This window comes from Adiantum capillus-veneris, chromosome 14 (assembly GCF_014529385.1).
Source record: "Adiantum capillus-veneris isolate H3 chromosome 14, ASM1452938v2, whole genome shotgun sequence".
In the NCBI taxonomy this organism is placed as follows: domain Eukaryota; kingdom Viridiplantae; phylum Streptophyta; class Polypodiopsida; order Polypodiales; family Pteridaceae; genus Adiantum; species Adiantum capillus-veneris.
In genome coordinates this window covers 49,834,077-49,853,556 of record NC_140944.1, presented here as the reverse complement: position 1 = coordinate 49,853,556, position 19,480 = coordinate 49,834,077, and the positions used below count along the sequence as shown (strand labels likewise).

Below are 19,480 nucleotides of genomic sequence, written 5' to 3'. Positions count from 1 at the left end.
AGGAATGAAGAAGGAGGCGGAGTCTCAACTATGGCTCACTTTTGGTCTGCGTAGCAAGTTCAATGGCGAGCCCCACGAGCTGCATGACCAGGGAGGAGACCATATATTTAATATTTAATATTTATTTAATGAAGCACGCTAATTGACCAAGCTATGGGCAGGGAGGTTTGCAAATTTGGTCACGAGTCATGAATGATGGAGGGGGGGTTTGCGAGTCGTGACTCGTCCGCGTCAAGGGAGTGAAAAGGGCCGTCGACAGTACAGACGACGGCCCCGACCTCCTTTAAAGGGTGGGGCGGAAGATGGATTTTCTCCACGTGCAAACAGTACAACGCTCTCTCTCAAGCGCCCCCCCCCCCCCCCCCCCCCCCCAAAAAAAAACACACACACACACACACTATCGCACACGATCTCTCTTGCAATATATACAAGAAAGTTGAACAGACAGACGCACCTCTCTTTTCCTCTCAAACACACTCGCCATTATTTCTGTCTAACCAGAGCTCTCTCTCTCTCTCTCTCTCTCTCTCTCTCACGACTTTGATCTGTGCACAGAAGCCCTATTTCTCTCTCCCTCTCCCACACACAGACACTCCACACACGATCTGTCGTAGTATGGCCAGCGCCATGGCTTCCTCGCGCTCCTCTGCTGCATTTTCATCCCACTTACCCTCCCCCCGTAAGCTGACCTCTTCCCAGATGCAGAGCATTTCCCTGAGGCCGCATCCCCCAACCCACATCAGCAAACCCAGGAGCATCTCTCTCAGGACGCGCTGTGCACAGGCTCAGACCACCCCTTTCTCCTCCTCTTCTAATTCCTCTCCGTCTTCCTCCTCCTCTGCTGATCAGCACGTGCAGCAGGCGTCTCCTCACCCAGCCCGCACCAGCAGAGCAGGTATTTGCTTACCATTTGAAGAGAGAGAGAGAGAGAGAGAGAGAGAGGCATTAGTTAAAGAGAGAGTAGAAGGCCATTTGCTATCAGTATATTTTAACGAAGAATTTGTTTGGACGAACGGGTGAAATTCCTGTGTGTGTGTGTGTGTGTGTGTGTGAGAGAGAGAGAGAGAGAGAGAGAGAGAGAGAGAGAGAGAGAGAGAGAGAGTGTTTTAGGAGCAACCCAAGTTTTGAACTCAAGACGGGATGGGCAGAGGGATTTTTATTCCTGTGCACTAAATTGTGTGTGTAATGTTTGAAGGGGCAGCGCCTATGCAAGAAATGTTCGTGTACGAGCTCAATGAAAAGGATCGCAACAGCCCTGCCTACCTGCCTTTCAGCCTCAAGTTCGATATTGGCAAGGGCCTGCCTTCTGGAGCTTTAGGTGATTTGGTCCCTTTCACCAACAAGGTATGTTGTTGAAAAAAAATAAGACCTTGATGAAATACTGGACTTTTTAAAATACATATTACATATAGATATGTCACAAGAAGTTTTTTTGACAAATTCTTCCCACATTGTGACTTACGTGAACATCATGAGCGTCTGCTCGAGAGGCACCGCATACCTGTCTAGGTACGATTGGGGGCAGGGGACCGCCGTCCCGGTGGGGCGCCGGCCCGGTCCCCACCGGGACGGCGGTCCCCTGCCCCCAATCGTACCTAGACAGGTATGCGGTCCCTGCCCCCAATCGTACCTAGACAGGTATGTGGTGCCTCTCGAGCAGAAGCTCATGATGTTATGCATTGCAAGAAAAACACTGAAAAAGACTCCGTTTTCCTACATGAGAAAATTTCTAAATCTTCTTGTGTGTGTGCATGTATGTTGTATTTGTATTTGCATAATGCGTATGAATATCCATACACCCATATATGCCTACACATGCTTCAGAGAAAGGCTTGAACTCACACCTCTCTTTGAAACTCCATTGTAATTGCAGCTTATTTTTCTGCTTTTTTGGGACAGCTTTATGATGGAACCTTGCAAACCAGGCTGGGAATCACGGCAGGCATGTGCATATTGATCAAGCACTACCCGGAGAAAAATGGCCATCGCTATGAGGCTGTCTTTAGCTTTTACTTTGGTGATTATGGCCACATTTCTGTGCAGGTAAGCTTGCTTTTCTCTCTCGGAAATTTGAGAGAGAGAGAGAGAGAGAGAGAGAGAGAGAGAGAGAGAGAGGGCTTTGGGGTGTGTTTAATTTAGTTCAAACGCTCTATTCCAAAGAGTTTTAAGTGTGTTTCGGCGAAAGGGCAGTCCCTTTTGAGACTTAAATTACCCTTCCGCCTACTAAGCAACTTCTTGGTGGATTTGGCTACCACTCTTACCCGTTCAGAAGTCCTCTGCGAATTGAACCCAGCACTTTTGGGCTTTATGTACCAATTCACTATCCTTTTTTCGTGTTGCACAATGATGAACAATCTCTTATTCGATGACATCACCATCTTGTGACCTTGGAATCACTTTAGGGCCAAGACCTTGAGTTTATGTTGGAATTGAAGTATTTCATTCTTTCATCTTGGCCTTCCAACTTTGCTATGTTGATTCTCAATGGATGGTATATGCTCTTGTCATTTTTGGCCATCAAGTGATGCAATGAACAATGTGGAACGACACCATCGAAGAAAAGGGAATGTGGAATGGGGATCTCAAAAAATGGCCATTCTTTGTGACTATGCTGATTGAAAACATAATAGAAACAAGGGCCCTAAGCTGTGCATGTAGGTTCGGGGGTCTCCTAAGTGATGGACTAAGAAGCCTACAAAGGAGAGAGGTAGGGTGGAGAATGGTTATGAGGGTCCCTCTCACTCTTGTCGCTGAGTGTTTCCAGTTTCCCTGAGGTCTTTCAATATCCGGCTTGCATATCATCTCCCCTTATCATAGCATCCATTCTCAACCTTTTTAACTCCCCTAGAGAACCCATCTCTTTTATTTTATTTAGTAGACCATGAGTACTCGAGAGTGAGGAGGCCTTGCATTTTCTCTAAATTTCTCGCAATTACCATTGAAGCTTGGTTGGTGTCCTTCAACACTTCCAAAGAGGTGCATCATTTCTGAGAGAGAGAGAGAGAGAGAGAGAGAGAGAGAGAGAGAGAGTCTTAAATCACCTTAATGTGAATGAGCCTCAAAGCTGAAGTTTTTGTGTCACTCATGTTCATAGTGGGGACTTCTTGGTACTTCCTACTAACATTGCATGTCCTCGGGATATAGATGTAAATTGTGTAGTTTCAAAGTTGTGCGGTCGCATAGTGTGTTGCATAGGTCATGCAATGTTTATATTGAGACAACTGCTGCGATTTTTGAATAGAAGTTTCATGTTTGAATACAGGGTTCATATTTGACATTTGAGGATTCGACGTTGGCTATAACGGGGGGATCCGGCATTTTCACAGGAGTGTATGGAGTAGTGAAGCTGCACCAAATTGTATATCCCACCAAGCTGTTCTACACATTCCAATTGCAAGGAATACCTCCCCTACCATCAGAGCTCACGCGAACGCCAGTGCCACCAAGCCCCTCAGTTAGGGCATCACCATCTGCCATGCGAACAAGGCCGGGCTCTGTGGCACCCAACTTCACCGACTAGGATTGTAATTCCGAAGCGCGACATGACAGAGGAGGAGGTGATGCAAGTGAGGGCACCGTTTCTCCATAAATTTTGCATTTTGAATTTGAATTTTGGAAGGAGGGTGAGGTTGCCAATCGTTTTGGAGGTGATGCGTCTTTCACTTTTGGAAGGGTTGGAGTAGGCTACTAAAGTGTATTATGGTTGCTGGGAACAGGGTCATATCATGTATGTATACATCAAGTAAAGTTAAAAGGTGGCCTTTAAAGTTGCCCGTGGAATGTGGGCTCCTACGCGGATACGAACAGCATTTCCCATTGTGTACTACCCACCTAATAAATGTACTTCTCTCTCTCTCTCTCTCTCTCTCTCTCTCTAGTCGGTGACCATCCCTCACGCATTGTTGGGAAAAAATATTTTTTCAAACCGTATTAATTTTATGATTTTCCTTGTAAGAATTTTGAGAATTTGATCACTAACTTTCTTTAAATGTATGCTACACTTTTCCTTTTCCTCTTGCTCTAAACCGACATTTTTAAAGTGACAAGACGTGTCACAAGTGACTTTTTGTGAACGTTGTTCTCACGAGTGAAGACTCCCTTTGCCTTTGGTGGCAAAAAGAAATCAAAGATAGGCCACTACATTCAAGGGTAGCACTTGCTCGTTGAGGGCGACGATGCCTAATTGCATTGCCCGTAGCTCAAGGGCAAGGGCGACGATGGGTTGTTGGCTGTTGGCAACCACGATGACAAAGAAATGTGCTTTTTAGCTTGCAGTTGAGGCTCACGCTTGAAGCGTATCAAGCACCACTATTGCAAGCATGGGCAATAGGTTATGTCCCACCGTTGGATTGGACTCCCATTGCTCAAGTCTATAGCAAAGGGCAAGCGCTCTCGCGCTCTCTCTCTCTCTCTCTCTCTCTCTCTCTCGTTGCTAGTACATCTGCCATTTCCATGCATACACAATAGGTTTGGAGGTAGGACATAGGAATTGATAGAGGAAGCATTGTCCATCAGCTTGTAGGCTATCAAGCAAGGGACGCTTGTTAGTTGATGGAAGGCTTACGATGCTACCGCATTAGCGGGCATTGCCTGGAGTTGACGTGGGAGCTCTCATGCAAGCATTGTAGCATGCATGAACTCCCCAAGTCATGGTGCTTTCAGGGTGTGTCTACTCAACGTGCATCTTCTTCAGCCTTCAATGCCTCTTCTAGCTCCTTGATGGCCTCGCCTTGTAATGCTTCGATGGTTGTATCGTTGCACTACAGGTGACGCTTCCATAGTCGCCCCCTTCAACTCTTATCTCCTCCAAAGTTCTAGCTTGAAGTGATCAAGCTTCTCCTTCCACTGGCATGTGCCTACATGTTAGAGCTCCCATGGCTTGCAATTGCTTGCATGAAGCTTTCTAGTCCAATGAAATGATGGCCTAATCAGTAGATTTAGCAATGAAAGAAGCGTGGTCTCCAAGTAGTGTGCAAATGAGGCGAGTAGTCCGTTGTCTTCTACAACTCAAAAACTTGCCTTTGTGTCCTTCCAGCTACATACTCGCAAGTCTAGAGTAGCCCATTGCCTACTTGCAACTGCTCAATACATAATAGAGTACCGCTTGCTCTATGTGTGTGTGTGTGTGAGTGCGCACAGGTGGTGGTGGGAGCCACATAGCTTCAATGTGCAAGCGTACATGATTGCATATAGAGAGATGCCCTCTCTGCATTTGTTGAAAATAACCTAGAGCTTGTGGACCTCGACCCTTGCCTTCAAAGATGCAAGTATATACGATTGCATCTAGAAAGACATCTAGCTTCACATCCTCTGAGTAGATTTTTTTTCTTTGTGACCTCTCTCTCTCTCTCTCTCACACACACACACACACACACACACACACACACACACACACACACACAATGTTACACAATGTCTTGCCTTTGAAGAAAACCACCAAGATATAATTGTGACCTTTTTTTTTTTGGTTATATATATATTTTTTGTGAGCTCTCTCTCTCTCTCTCTCTCTCATCGGATAGATCTTTGAGGTCTCTTGGGATAGTTTCCTACGCAATTGAAATCCTCTTCTCGCGTGTGTGTGTGTGTGTGTGTGTGTGTGTGAGAGAGAGAGAGAGAGAGAGAGAGAGAGAGAGTAATAAAAAGAGGAAAACAGTATAGCTTTTCTATCACCCAAGTGTGGTAGATTGGTTATGCCGTTTCCCTCTTGAATAACAAGTCTTGAGTTCAACTCTCATCGGATAGATCGAGGTCTCTCGGGATAGTTTCCTACGACGTTAAAATCCTCTTCTTCTTCACTCTCTCAACCTCTGAGCTTTACTTAGAAACTGACAATAGTTCCCCTCGTTTTACGTTGATGACATGGCAAGCTGTATGAATTTCAGTGATTTACGTTCATTAGTTTGTTAGCGTAGAAGGAAAAATTGCAATGCTGCCGTCTCGTTAACCCACGTGACAGTGATTTGGTAATGGCTCCTACGTTATTTTTAACAGCTCCTCGCTTTCTTAGTCACCAATTGAACAAAGTAAAAAGAGTGTTCCTTGCGATCTACCTCAGTAGCCCATGGCAAACACTCTGGCCAAGCCTCCTTGAACACTCCTTCACGCATATTGCACATGAGGCAGAAGGGCCCCATCATTTTTGCTGTCAAGTTCAACTCGACTCATCACAAGAGAGTTGGCATCTCAGTGATAACTATGTTGGCATCAACGTTGGCAACATAGTTATCATTGAGATGAAGTCATTGAATGTATCAGGGATGGTGCTCAATTCTGGCAGAGATATTGCAACAAGGGTTGAATATACCCTTTTACAAGACATTGACATGGATGAGAGTATGTATGTGGTGTTGATTGCAGAACATGCTCAGCATGGTTGTGGCAAGGAAGATTTGGGTTCTTTTCACAAGATTCAAAGCAAAGACCTGCAAGCACTTCGAAAGCCTCCCCTTGGGTGAGAACTCATGATGAGAGTGCTAGTAAAAAGTTGTTCATAAAGTTCAAGATGTCATGCCTGGCACTGTCTTGGCCGATATCTATGCCAACTGTGGTGTGCTTAAAAAAGCACAAAAAGTGCTTGAAGAGCTTCTTGTACGGAATTTCATTTCTTGGAATGCATTGATTGTAGGATGTGCACACCAACAGTAGGGCCAAAAAGCTTTGGATTGTTTTCAGTCGATGCAAAGCAAGCTCTCTCTATATTTTCATGTAAGGATGACCTAAAACGACATCTCTTGGAATGTATTGATCACGGGATACGCACAACAGAAGTAGGTCCAAAAAGCTCTAGGTTGTTTTCAGTCTCCTATCCAGAGCGTGGACTCTTGGAGTGCACTGATTGTAAGATATGCCACATAGGAGAAAGCTCTAGTCTGTTTTCAAAAGATAGGAAGCAAGGGCCTCTCTCTACATGCAATCACCTACGTATGCATCCTGAAGGCATCTGGCTCTACGCAAGATGCTGATATGGGCACAAAAAATCACAATTATATTGTTAGTCAGAGGCAGTTGAAAAAATGTGTCATGCTTGGCAGTGCCTTGGTCGATATGTATGCCAAATGTGATGCACTTGAGGAGCTTCCTCTTCGGAATCTCACCTCTTGGAACGCATTGATTGCGGGATGTGTCGAACATCAAGGGAACGAGCGAGCTCTAGAATATTTTCATGTGATGCAAAGTGAGCACAACTCTCTACACGAAACAAGCACATCTCTCTAGATGCAATCACCTAGGCTTGCGCCTTGAAGGCATGTAGCAATTTGGAAGATGCAGTGATGGACAAAAGTTCTGGGCTCTTTTGAAAAGATGCAAAGCAAGGCCATCTCTCCACTCGGTGAGCAATGTCTTGGTCGATAGGTATGCCAAATGTTATGCACTTCAGAAAGCATAAAAAGTACTTGAGGAGCGTCTTGTTCGAAATGTCTCTCTTCAAATGCACTGATTGTAGGATGTGCACAACAACAACAAGTGTATCTCTCTAAATTCAACCACACATCCTTTCATCCTGAAGGCTAAGCTTACATCTTGAAGTCATGTGGCTCTGCGCAAGTGCTTGAGGAGCTTTTTGTTTTGAGTTTGGATTCTTGGAATGTATTTTTGATTGCACGGTTTGTCCCACAGGAGAAAGTTGTAGGTTGTTTTCAGCAGATGGGAAGTGAGGTCCTCTCTCCAGATGCGATTGCCTACACGAGTCAGAGGCTATTGAAAAAAGATGCCATGCTTGGCACAGTCTTGGTCGATATGTATGCCAAATGTGGTGTGCTTGAGAAAGCACAAAAAGGGGTTGATGAGCTTCATGTCTGGAATGTCGTCTCTTGGAATGCACTGATTGTGGGATGTGCGCAACAAGATCAAGGATAGAAAGATCTAGACTGCAAAGAAAGCTCTCTCTATATCCTCATGTAAGGATCGCGTCTCTTGGAATGCACTGGTCGCGAGATGCGCACAACAAGAGCAGGGCCAGAAAGCTCTAGGTTGTTTTCAGCTCCCTATTGAGAGAGCAAAGCTCTTGGAAGGCACCAATTTTAGGATTTTCCCCGCAGGAGAAAGCTCTAGTCTGTTTTCAGTAGATCGAAGCGAGAGCCTCTCTCCAGATGCAATCACCTATGCCTGCATCTTGAAGGCATGTCAACCTACGCAAGATGTTGATATGGGTACAAAAATTCACACTTATATTGTGAGTCAAAGGCTGTTGAAAAAAGATGTTGTGCTTGGCATTGTCTTACTCAATATATATGCTAGATGCGGTATGCTTGAGAAAGTACAAGAAGTGCGTAAGGAGCTTCCTGTCCGAAATGTTGTCTCTTCGAATACATCGACTACGGGATGTGCGTAATAAGAGCAGGGGCACAAAGTTGTAGGCTATTTTCAACAAATGCAAAGCAAGCTCTCTGTATATCCTCACGTACGGATCACTTGAAACGACGTCTCTTGGAATGCACTTGGCGCAGATACGCACAACAGGAGGAGGGTCAGAAAGCTCTAGGCCTTTTTGAGTTTCCTATCTCAGAGTGTGGGTTCTTGAAATGCACTGATTGCAGGGTTTGTCCCACAACAGATGCAAAGAAAGGTTCTCTCCAGATGCGATCACCAACGCATGCATCTTGAAGGCATGTGGCTCTAAGAAAGATGTCGATATGGGCACAAAAATTCACACTTATATTGTTAGAGTCAAAGTTTGTTGAAAAGAGATGTGCTTGGCACATGGGTATATTCATGATGTGATTGCTAGGTAGAGGTTGTTGACTACAAGATATGCGCAACATGGATATGGAAAAAAAGATATGGTCCTCTTGGAGTGCTCTTATGGCCCTAGGCTGCTTTAAACAAATGCAAAGAGAGGGTTTCTCACATTGAGATTGTTGATAACGGATTTGTGGTGAAAAAATATCGTACTTGGCTGTGCTTTGGTCTACTTGTATGTCAAATGTGGTTCTCCCTTGAAAGAAAAAAAATCTCTTGATGGGCTTTCCCTGCGGAATGTCATCACCTCAAATGCATTGATTGTTGGATATGCCCAACTTCATTGTGCTAGAATAGCTCAGAAAGCAGATGCAAACGGAACGCTTTTCTCCAAATGCATTCATCTACGCTTGCACCTTGAAGGCTAGTGGACTTATGCAAGCCGTTGACATGGGTGACATAATTAATGAGAAGATACCTGATCCGATGTCGTTGGTGAAGGATGTCATGCTTGGCCGTGTTGATATGTGTGGTACTGTCACGAAAGCATGAAAATATGAAAAGCTCTTGATTGGTATTCTCTCTGGAATGTTATCACCTGCAACCTGTTGGGTGCATGATATGCCCAATATGCATGTCGCATGAAAGCTCTTGATTGTTTTTATGGAACCTCTTTCTCCAAATACATTCACCTATGCCTGCACCTTGAAGGCTTGTGGCCTTATGGAAGACTTTCACATGGGTATTAGAATTCACGAAGTGATTGCTAGTCAGGGGTTGTTGGGAGTACGATGTCATGCTTGGTGGTGGTTTGATCAATATGTATACCAAATGTGGTGTCCTCACAATAGCATGAAACTTCTTGAAGGGCATCCTCCCTAAGATGTCATCCCTTGTAGCGGGTTAAGTGCAGGAGATGCCTGACATTGTTGATGTAAGGAAGTGCATCGGCAATAGAAATTCAATCACGCGGTGAGTAAGCATTATCATTTTTTTATTCTTGACACTAAGAATGCAGTTAATGAACACACTAAAAATTCCACACTGCCGTGGGAATGGCACGTTCCCTCGTATTATAAAAATTGAGGAGGACAGTACAAACTCCCCCATGCAAGGAGACTTGCATGTTTTATTTTCCTTGAAACATAAAAATGGAACAACAAACAATCAATAATATTGACATCTTGTATGATCACAAACATTGAGCTTGACAAGACTCTAACCCTCCTTGTGGTTTTTTGCGAGGTACCCCTTTGAAGCATTACAATCAGTATCCCATTTTTATGAGGTGCACCTTTGAATCATGACGATCGGTATCCCAAACACACTATCAGGTAAAAAAAATCTAACATGCTTTGATGAAATCTCTGTGTGTGTGTGTGTGTGTGTGTGCGCGCGCGCGCTTCATTTTCTCTAAAAAATTCTAACACCCTTTGATGAAAAAATTATCTTTAATTGCACTCACCTACGCTTCCACCTCAAAGACTTGTGTCCTTATACGAGATCTTCAACACAATTCATTTACTCAGTTTTTTACTAACAAAATCTAGGCAACAAGCAATATTTGGAACACAAGTCAAGCATAGACAAGTAGAGCATCATGAGGAGTTAAAAGAAACAGGTTTTTCTTTTCTAACCGGATTGATTCCAAGATATATCCAACCTAGTTGTGGCAAGAAAGCTCTGGGTTGTTTTTACTAGATGTGAAGAAAAGACTTGTCTCTAATTGCAATCATCTACGCTTCCACCTTGAAAGCTTGTGGCCTTATCAAACACAATTTGTTTTCTCAATTTTCAGTTAGTAAAATCTAGAGAACAAGCAATATTCAAAACACAAGAAAACCATAGACAAGTAGAGTGTGATGAGGGGTTAAAGGCAATGGGTTATGCCTTTTAGACCAGATTGATTACAATATATACCCAACTTGGCTGTGGCAAGCCTAACTCTAAGCTGATTTTACGAGATGTGACGGGAGGCCTCTCTCTAATTGCAATCACCCACGCTTCCACCTCGAAAGGCTTGTGGCCTTACACAAGACCTTTACACATATATGATTTCTTAATTCATGATGAGATTGCTAGCCAGGTAACATGTTTGGCGGTGCTTTGATCTATATGTATGTCAAATGTGGTGCCATCAGGATAGCACAAGAAGTTTTGATGGGGATCCTCTCTAGGATGTCATCTCTTGGAGTGAGTGGATTGTAGGATATGGTCAACTTGGGCTATTTTTGCTAGATGTGAAGGAAAGGCTTGTCTCTAATTGCAATCACCTATGCTTCCACCTCAAAGTGCAGAAGTCTAGAGGATGCTCATATGCTATTGCAAAAGTGCCCAATAAGAAATATTGTTGCCTAGAGTGAGGCAATTGCTGGCTATGCTCTACATAAATACTTCTCCTTGGCTTTCGATTATTTTTACAGCATGCTAGATTCAGTGCTCAAGCCAAAGGATGTGACTTTTACCGGTCTGTTCTCTGCTTGTAGTCATGCAGGCGAGGTTGAGGAGACATGATGACATTTCAAGTCCATACGGTGCGACCATAACTTAGAACCTATCTTAGACCACCATAATTCTATGGTGGATTTCCTTGGTAGAGTAGGACTTTTAAAGGAGGCAAAGGATCTAATGAAAAGTATACCATTTTTTAATATATTATTAGATGGACCTCCTTGCTTGCCTCTTGTTATACACATAACAATGTGACATTAGGAGAACGTTGCTTCGATCAAGTGCTTGATAAAGGCAGTTGTGCAACTGCTTATACATTAATGTTGGCATCTATGCTAGTGTAGGACGTATGAAAAAGGATGCGGCAAGAATACAAGACATGAGAAGGTTCTCAAGAGTATGGAAAAATGATGCGACAAGATTTATGTCACCACCGAGATGAAGATTGTCCGACCTCTTGCCCATGAGAGACATTTTAGATCAGTAAGTGAGGTGAAAGGCTTCTGTTTCAACAAAGTCTCTTGCGCTATTGCAACAAAGTTCTGGGCTATTTTAAGGGAATGTCTCTCTCCAAACACTTCTTCCAGTTCAGTCAGCTCTTTGAAAGCATGTGGCCTTACACAATGCCTTGACACTATGAGATTGCAAGATATAGAATAGGAGCAGATAAGCATCATGTCAGCAAATTCATCATGATTGTAACGCACTAGAGATGGTACTAATTAAGAAACAAGAAAACTTGCTTGGGTGAAAGGTAACAAGATCTCTCTCTCTCTCTCTCTCTCTCTCTCTCTCTCTCTCTCTCTCTCTCCATTTTCTTCTCTAGGGATATATACTCTTGTTGAATCTTCAAATGACACAACAATACCCACACAAATGACAAGAATGCAGACAACAGACAGAGATTGAATCAAAGAATTAATACAATCTAAAAGCTAAGAACATATTTATACATATCAACATTGGGACATGAAAATCGTGGAGCTGTTAAAATAGGATTATGTCAACTCAAAGAATAGGATTTGTTGAAAACAAAGCTCAAGCTCTCTCTCTCTCTCTCTCTCTCTAAGCTTTTCTCTTCTAGGTTCTTGTTTTCTCTTACCCTCTCTGACTCACTGCAGCTAACGAAGCACTCTAGTTGTCAATTTGTATGTAACGGGGTGTGTGTGTGTGTGTGTGTGTGTGAGAGAGAGAGAGAGAGAGAGAGAGAGAGAGAGAGAGAGAGAGAAAGAGGAGAAGCAAATTTATTAGGTGGTATTTGCTACTCGCAAGCATGTCCCTCACCTTGCCCCCCTCCTATTTCAAAATGCCACCAACATCTACCTAGGACTTCACGCTACCCATGTGTCTCTCGCTCTCTCCACCTTGGCTACACATCTTATCCGTGTGACCCTCCAACTGTCTTGAGCTATTGTTGTAAGCTCCCGAGTCCTCGACCTCCAACAGGGGTACAAAGTTGTAATCAAAGAATCTCAAAAGAAATTTGAGGTTGGCTTTGCTAAACTGCAACGCATAGGAAGAAAAGCAGGATCACTTGCACCTGATGAGAGGGATAGAGGGGAAGAGGGGGGGATATATGAAAGGGACGTTGATGAGCAATGAATTCTAGGCCCAAGCGCCAGAGCAGAGCTTGATGAGTGTGGTGGGAAAATTCTCAATAGCCCCACATCGATAATTAGCCTCCAATTCAAGGAGCGTTGAGAGTAGCACTACTGCACTAGCTAGGGCCTCGTAGGAATTTAGAATGAAGTCGCGAGGTGGATTCAAGGACGACGTATGGAGAAGTAACCGCATTCTACAGGCCTTGTTTCATGCCCATGCCACGAGATAGGGAGAGAGGAGCTGAAGTGAAGGGCCGGTTACAAGAAGGGTGTGGAGGGCCTGACTGACGGGAAAAATGAGATGCGCTATCGAGATTTGAACCGGTGACCTTGCAATCCGGGTTTAGGGTCACATAGGCTAACCACCTCTCCCGTGCGCACATCATGTATGCGCAATCGTTTTTATGACCTTATATTGTGAGGTGACATACATTGTCCAGCTGGTCTAGGTTTAGTGCTCGTCCAACTTTAGTTTTTGATTTGACTATTGCGGCTGCGATCTCCCCAACTTTCGTGCTTGAACTTCCCCGCCCTTGATCCCATACCCCCCCCCCCCTTCTTAAATATAGGTGTTACTTAGTGCTGAGGGTGGAGGGGATTTTAGAATCTTTCTCATGCACTTCAAGGAATTAGGGTGAGTGGAGCCTGCAGCTCAAGGCAGGGTTGGCATTGGCTAACTGAATGCCAACGGGTGAGAATTTGAAAGCTTGGAGAATTATAGTTGTGTTCAGATAACATGGCAGAGAATTGTGACAGCATGGAGCCTGCATGGAGGCTTGAGGGAGTGGCTGCAAGGCAGCCACGTGGAGAACCTCTGTTTTTAATCTAGATATATATAGATGTTGATACTCCAAGTAGGGGGTAGTCAGCTAGGGAAAATAGGAAAAAAAACAAAATCACGCAAGATCCCTTTCGAAGTTGAATGCGAGGTGTTGTCGGGCATAGTAACTAGCATGAGTAACCTTGGGGAGAAAATCATTCTATCTTGATACCCTTATTTCAATGGTCTATTATTCCTACAAGCAAAGAGCTCTTCTCGTGAATGTAAATTTAATGTGGGGTTATATTTATCCCTCTATTCTTGTCTTGTTTTTCTTTTATTTCCAAAATGGTTGATGTCCTCCTCTTACTCCCCCCGCTATACCCTGGTACAACACGCCTTGGCCCCTCTTTAGAGCCGGTCATGCTGATGGCTAAGGAATTTTTTGAGATTAAGGTAAATTTTTTAAAAAGAAGTCATACTTCATTCATTTGATTTTAGCCTTTGGAAGAGAACAAAATCCTTAACAGTAATGATACTCTAATTATCTATAATTTTTGTTTAGGTCAAGAGAGAGATCACGCAATGTATAGTTATCAAATACTTTTTGGAATAACTAAGTCTCATGTATAACCATACATGCACCAGGTATTTGTCCTTTATGCAACTATGGAAAGCTTATTATAACTACTAGTATGTGATCTATGTGTTGTTGCGGCCAAAGAAACATCATCTCTATTCTCGTAGGGCTATCTTCTCTTTCAACTGGAAGCATATTGATACTCTCTACCTCCATGTATAGTCTATTGCATTTCTAAAAGTGATGCATGACACGGTCTCTTGATAAATTCTAACAAAAATGAATATATGTAAGATGTTGCAAAGCATTCTTTGATACTAAGCTTGGGAATTTCTCATAGATACTAGTTTTCATGCGGTGATTGCCTTTGTTCAACAAACATAGGAGTACTCTACTTCTATTGAGAGAGAGAGAGAGAGAGAGAGAGAGAGAGAGAGAGAGAGAGAGAGTTCTCCTTTTGATTTAACTTGTTCTGGCAATGCTACCAAGCTTGATTATATAGATAAGTTAGCATGTTGTGAAGGCATGAAAGCTAAGAGAAATCAATGTAATAATAAAACTTCTTTTGAAAACGGAGTGGGTTATAGAATTGCTTTCAACAATAGGAACACAATTCGATTCAATGTCTTTGCTCCACTCTCTTACTTGCTACTATCCTTGCGTCTTTCTTATGAGAGACATGGTATTAGTACACATTATAACCTCATATATAATAAGAAAGGCATCTTTTCCTTGGTCTATCTAGGGTTGGCAAATACCAAGTTGAGAAGAACAAACTGGGTAGGCTAGCAAGTTTAAAGATAAAGGCCCATAATTGTCACACTGTGTAGTCATAAACCTTTTCATGTCCAAGAGTAGTTGTGAAAAGATTAGGGATCATAGTTTCCAATGTACAAGGAAAGATTCAAGTTTCAAAGAGCCGAGTTGGATTTCTTTTAATATTAAGGATGTGGTTGACCTTTCCATCTATGTTTCTCTCTAGATGTTTCACTCGCATCTCTATGTATGTTTTGTGTAGAAGCATGGTAATGGTCTACATCACCACCTAATCATAGCAATGCATAAACAACTTAGTACAATATGGTGTACACTTTCACGTCATTTGCATCTTAAACTGTGATAGAAATGAAAGCAAAATAATGTCGCTCAGTTGTTTATTTTTTAAGGAGTTTTGGTCATTGTGCTAGATCAAAAGACGCGGTGCAAAATTGAGGTTGTGACTTGAAATCATGCATGGCATTAATCTCTATCTCCCTCTCTCCCCAAATTACAAAAGCATATTTCTCTTTGAGGGAGCAAATTGTATTAAACAATTTACATGCTTGAGCCTATTCCCTTACGCACTGTCTACTATACCAACCATTTGGCTTAGCTCCTTCAATGTGAGACCAAGCATCGAGGCAGTGTAGGAGAACCTATTTTTGTATGCATATTATGTCCCTCGAAAATTTGAGAGTATATCATACCCCTACTTGAGTGCTCAAATTTTGATCACATCAAATTATTTTCATACATTTTAGCATAGACCATGGCCTACATTTGTTTCTCTCTTGGAAACTTCATGGTTCAATTTGTTATTGGTTGCCACCATTATATCCATAGTCTTCAAGCATGCTACATGGTCAATCTAACTCTCTCTCTGTCTCTCTCTGCCACCCCCGAACTTTGAGGTCATTGTGATTGTCTTTATGATATTAAAAATTCCACCCCTCCCCCTCCTTGAGAAAGTATGCAAGAACGTAAGCACTTGTGTTCCATAATCAAGACTCGCTGACTATATTTTTTAGGTCTCTTAAGTACTTCTTTGTCTTTCTCTTCTTCTTCTTCTCTCTTTCTCTATGTGTCCTCTCTCCCTCTCTCAAAACTCAGTTGATTGTATTTTTCACTCAATTATTTATTTTGGCGATGTTAAACATTCTCTTTGTGTGTGTGTGTGTGTGTGTGTGTGTGTGTGTGTTTCTTATTTAAGCTATGCAATAGGACCACCCCTTGCGGGCTGTGTTTGGAGAAGGCTTGCCTAAGCTTAGCAATTGAGATTCTACATTAGCCGGTCTCAAACCAAGCTAATAGGAAGTAAAGAGGGTAAAAATAGTTAAAAATTGCTCTCTTTTGCTTGATGACGCAGGTAAAAAAAAAAAAAAGAGTGGACGATTGAATTTCTTTTGATTTGTTTTGACTTGGGCATAAAAGTCACTTGGCCTGAGGAGATAAATGAGGATTGCAAGGATTTATGAAGGGCCGGTGTTGGTAAAGGTAAAGCTACCTTATTATACGCATGAAGATGTGGTGGTTGCCACTATGAATGAAGAGCAAGCAAGAGTGTTAGAGCCTGGAAATGAAAACCTACAGGTGAGGGTGCTATGCGGCACAATGCTAATGATGATGCTTGTCAAGGTAGTTGTGGAAGGTGCTTTGATTGTACAACAAGTACATGGGTTTCCCAAGAAGAAGAGTGTTGTTGTGATTAAGGAAGAAGGACAGGTTGTAGAAGATGGTAGGCAAGAGGTACTGGATGCTCATCAACGAGAAGAGCAGTTGCAGTTACATATGGATTGCACAAGAGATGCCTTGGATACAGGTTCTTTTGAGCAAGAATGCATGTATGATGAGGTTGATTGGGGGTTTGATGATTCGGCGGACGAGATAGATAAAGAATCACAGGTGCTTGTTGAGAAGGCTTTAGCCAGGCTTTGTGCTTTGTTCACCGCTAGATGAGGAGAAGCTTGAAAAGCAGGTACATGTGGTAGATCTGCAAGAGGTGGTGGTAGACCCCTATGAGCTGGATGGTACGGAAGTTCTTGAGGATGCTAGAATTGAGTGCATGGCAGGTAAATAGGAGAGCAGGGAGCCAAAGATGAAGCTTTTTGATGCTATGAGTGTGCTCTATGATAGATGGTACAGATTCCCAGGTTGGGGCCAAGATTTTAAAGGCAGTTTTTATGTGGTGGTTGAAAGGTATGTTGGTTAGTGCAACCATGAAGTGGGTTTTTGAGCAGGTGCAGGATTTTCTTGAGGAGGATCTCGCTTTATATGGCTGAGAAGGAGGGCATGTTATGTTCATTCTGAGTGATGGTATGTCTTATGAAAGTGGTAGTGTATTTGGTGGTGTGTTTCTGGAAGTGCGTAGTATGCCTACGGATGCTGGAAGCACTGGAGATATGCACTAGACAGATTATGTGGATGATTGTTTGTGCATTGGGATTCAACATTATGAGTGGCTGGTACAGGTGGATGGAAAAGACCAAAGCCAAGTGTTTGACCCAAGTGGTAACCATGTTGTAATACAAGGGGTTGGGAAACCCGCTTGAGCAGGTGTGCGGCAGGTGATAGAAGACAGATTTTGTACATATTATGGTTGTGGTTTTGGAATGCTTTTGATTGCTAGTTTTTTTAGGTGCTATAAACATGTGTGTGTTGAACATAAATGTTCAACTAGGGGGTGGGAAATGATGGTGCAACCAAAGTTGGTCAGTGCTGGGAAGTGTGCTATATAGTGCTAAAGTTGCAGGTAGGTGCAAACTGGGATGCTAGAGTAGGTGTGAAGGCCCTATGCATGCAAATGCCAGCGAGAATGCATGCCTAATGCGGTTTTTTAGGCTTGGAAGGCCTCCACATTGGGCTAATTGGCATGGTAGTCAAAGTGCCCATGATGTTGAGTTGGTACTCTAGAATTAGGTCTCCAAGATGCTCTAGGAGCCCGTCCAAACGGCTCGTCAAACAGAGACATGGTGTGCAAGATATGACAAGTTGAAGGTAGAATATTTTGCAGGTCCTCGACAGACAGGGCATATGCGGACAGATGATCGGATTTAGTGTAAGTAGATACATGAAAAGTGCTCAAATTATGGAGCATGCCAATCTTTTCGGATTGCCGATCAGAGTTCGGATGGAAAAGTCACGGCTAGTTAAAAGTTTGTTGGGGGCCGAGTGTGCGCCAAGTTGTCTGCATTAAAAGGCATGCCATCAGGTGTTTCTTTTGCCTCGACTACATTTGGGAAGGTAGCATAATTGTGTGGAGTCAGTAGAAATTGACGGTTTGCAAATAAGAATCGTAGGTGGGCAGATACGCCAAGGTGAATGTGGGGCGATCACATATATTTTCCCGGATTTTTGGCTCTCACTTGACGGGCTTGATAAGGTTGGTGTGTGGTAAATTTCTTACAGTTTCAGATCATCAAGATGGGATTCTAGTGCATTGACAAGGTCGGTGTTTGGCAAATTCAGTACGGGGAAGCACCGATGGCGTGGAGCTTGTACCCAGAGAATCCATGTGTTGGTGGGTGTTAAATGCAAAATAAAGTGGTGGTTGGGGTTTGGAAAAGGAAGGGGTTAGCTTGTCAGGGTGTGTCGGCTTGGAGGTAGATTGCACATGGTGCTTTTCAAGGTTAAGCAATCATTATAGTGCATCTTTGGGCCGATTTTCCCCTTCCTCTTTCCCTTCTCTACTTGTGTGCGTGTATTTTTGGGTGTGTCAACAGGTGTGCCCCCCCGAAGTCTGTCTTGCATAGAGGAATTGAGAGAGGTTGTGTGTGTGGTGAAGGTTGTAAATCCGGCTGTACATGATAGTTGATGGGATTTATGGTGTCGTAATGTGTGTGTGCGCATCTAGTTGGGTTCAAATGGTGGTTTGTCGGTGAGTATGTTGAGTTTCGGGTGTGTTCCCCTTTCCCTCTATCTAGTGTCGCCAAGGTTGAATCACCACGATGAAAATGCCGATTTTGTTTGATGAGAACTCCCAATTAGTAGAGATTAAGAATGCTGAATTTTATGCATATAGAGAAGACGTAAGAAGGAATTGTAATTTGGAGGTAGTAGAGAGAGGCATAGAGATGGTGTATGAGAGCTATGGAGGTGAGAGGGGAGGTTAATGGTGAAGAACATGTTTGAGGGAGGGATAGAGAGAAATGAGTGTATGTGTGTGTGGAAGTGTGAAGGAAGGTGAGAGAAGAGTAGGTGACTTGTGAGAAAAAGTGGACATACTGGGATCCACCAAAAAATCAATATCTCACCAGTGGTAGCTCCAAAAACTATGAAATTTTTTGACGTGATTATTCAGCTTGTGAGCTAAATTTTTTATTTTGAACACTTCCTCCAATTCAGAGTGGTGGTGGATGCCAAAAATCCCACCAAAATGCATGTTTTTCTTCCTACAAAAGTCTTCAGTCTCCCCCCTTTTGTTGAATATGCATAATTCTCCAAGAGTGAGCCCCTCCTTGCATGAAATCATGACCTAATATATTCTTGAGGGTTTGAAAATATGCATGGATTAGGTTTATTCACAGATATGATATATGGATATGATGAAAAAACAGGTTAGTATATAAACAATTCGTAGAATATTGTCAATTGTATATAAATATAAAATGAAAAAAAGAAATATATGAAAATATAGGGAATCAAATGAGA

At 42.9% G+C, this 19,480-nt stretch overlaps 1 protein-coding gene across 2 annotated transcripts; it reads left to right on the top strand.

Annotated features, from left to right (window-relative positions):
• The first annotated feature begins 241 nt into the window (after positions 1–241).
• LOC147442345 (allene oxide cyclase, chloroplastic-like) lies at positions 242–3,989 on the top strand. 2 transcript variants are annotated; one of them, XM_086528554.1, is made up of 5 exons: positions 242–895; positions 1,196–1,344; positions 1,900–2,043; positions 3,263–3,566; positions 3,717–3,989. In XM_086528554.1, exons 1-4 carry the CDS (start codon positions 616–618, stop codon positions 3,518–3,520), a joined length of 831 nt encoding a protein of 276 aa, XP_086384680.1. In that variant the 5' UTR covers positions 242–615; the 3' UTR covers positions 3,521–3,566; positions 3,717–3,989. The 2 variants fall into 2 exon arrangements, with proteins under 2 accessions (XP_086384680.1, XP_086384679.1); XM_086528553.1 differs by having other exon boundaries at positions 3,263–3,989.
• The last annotated feature ends 15,491 nt before the right edge of the window (positions 3,990–19,480 follow it).

Coding starts and splice junctions, on each gene's coding strand:
- LOC147442345 (XM_086528554.1), top strand. CDS start 616: ATGGCCAGCGCCATGGCTTCCTCGCGCTCCTCTGCTGCATTTTCATCC. Junction 1,345..1,899: donor TGGTCCCTTTCACCAACAAG/GTATGTTGTTGA, acceptor TTTTTGGGACAG/CTTTATGATGGAACCTTGCA. Junction 2,044..3,262: donor ATGGCCACATTTCTGTGCAG/GTAAGCTTGCTT, acceptor GTTTGAATACAG/GGTTCATATTTGACATTTGA.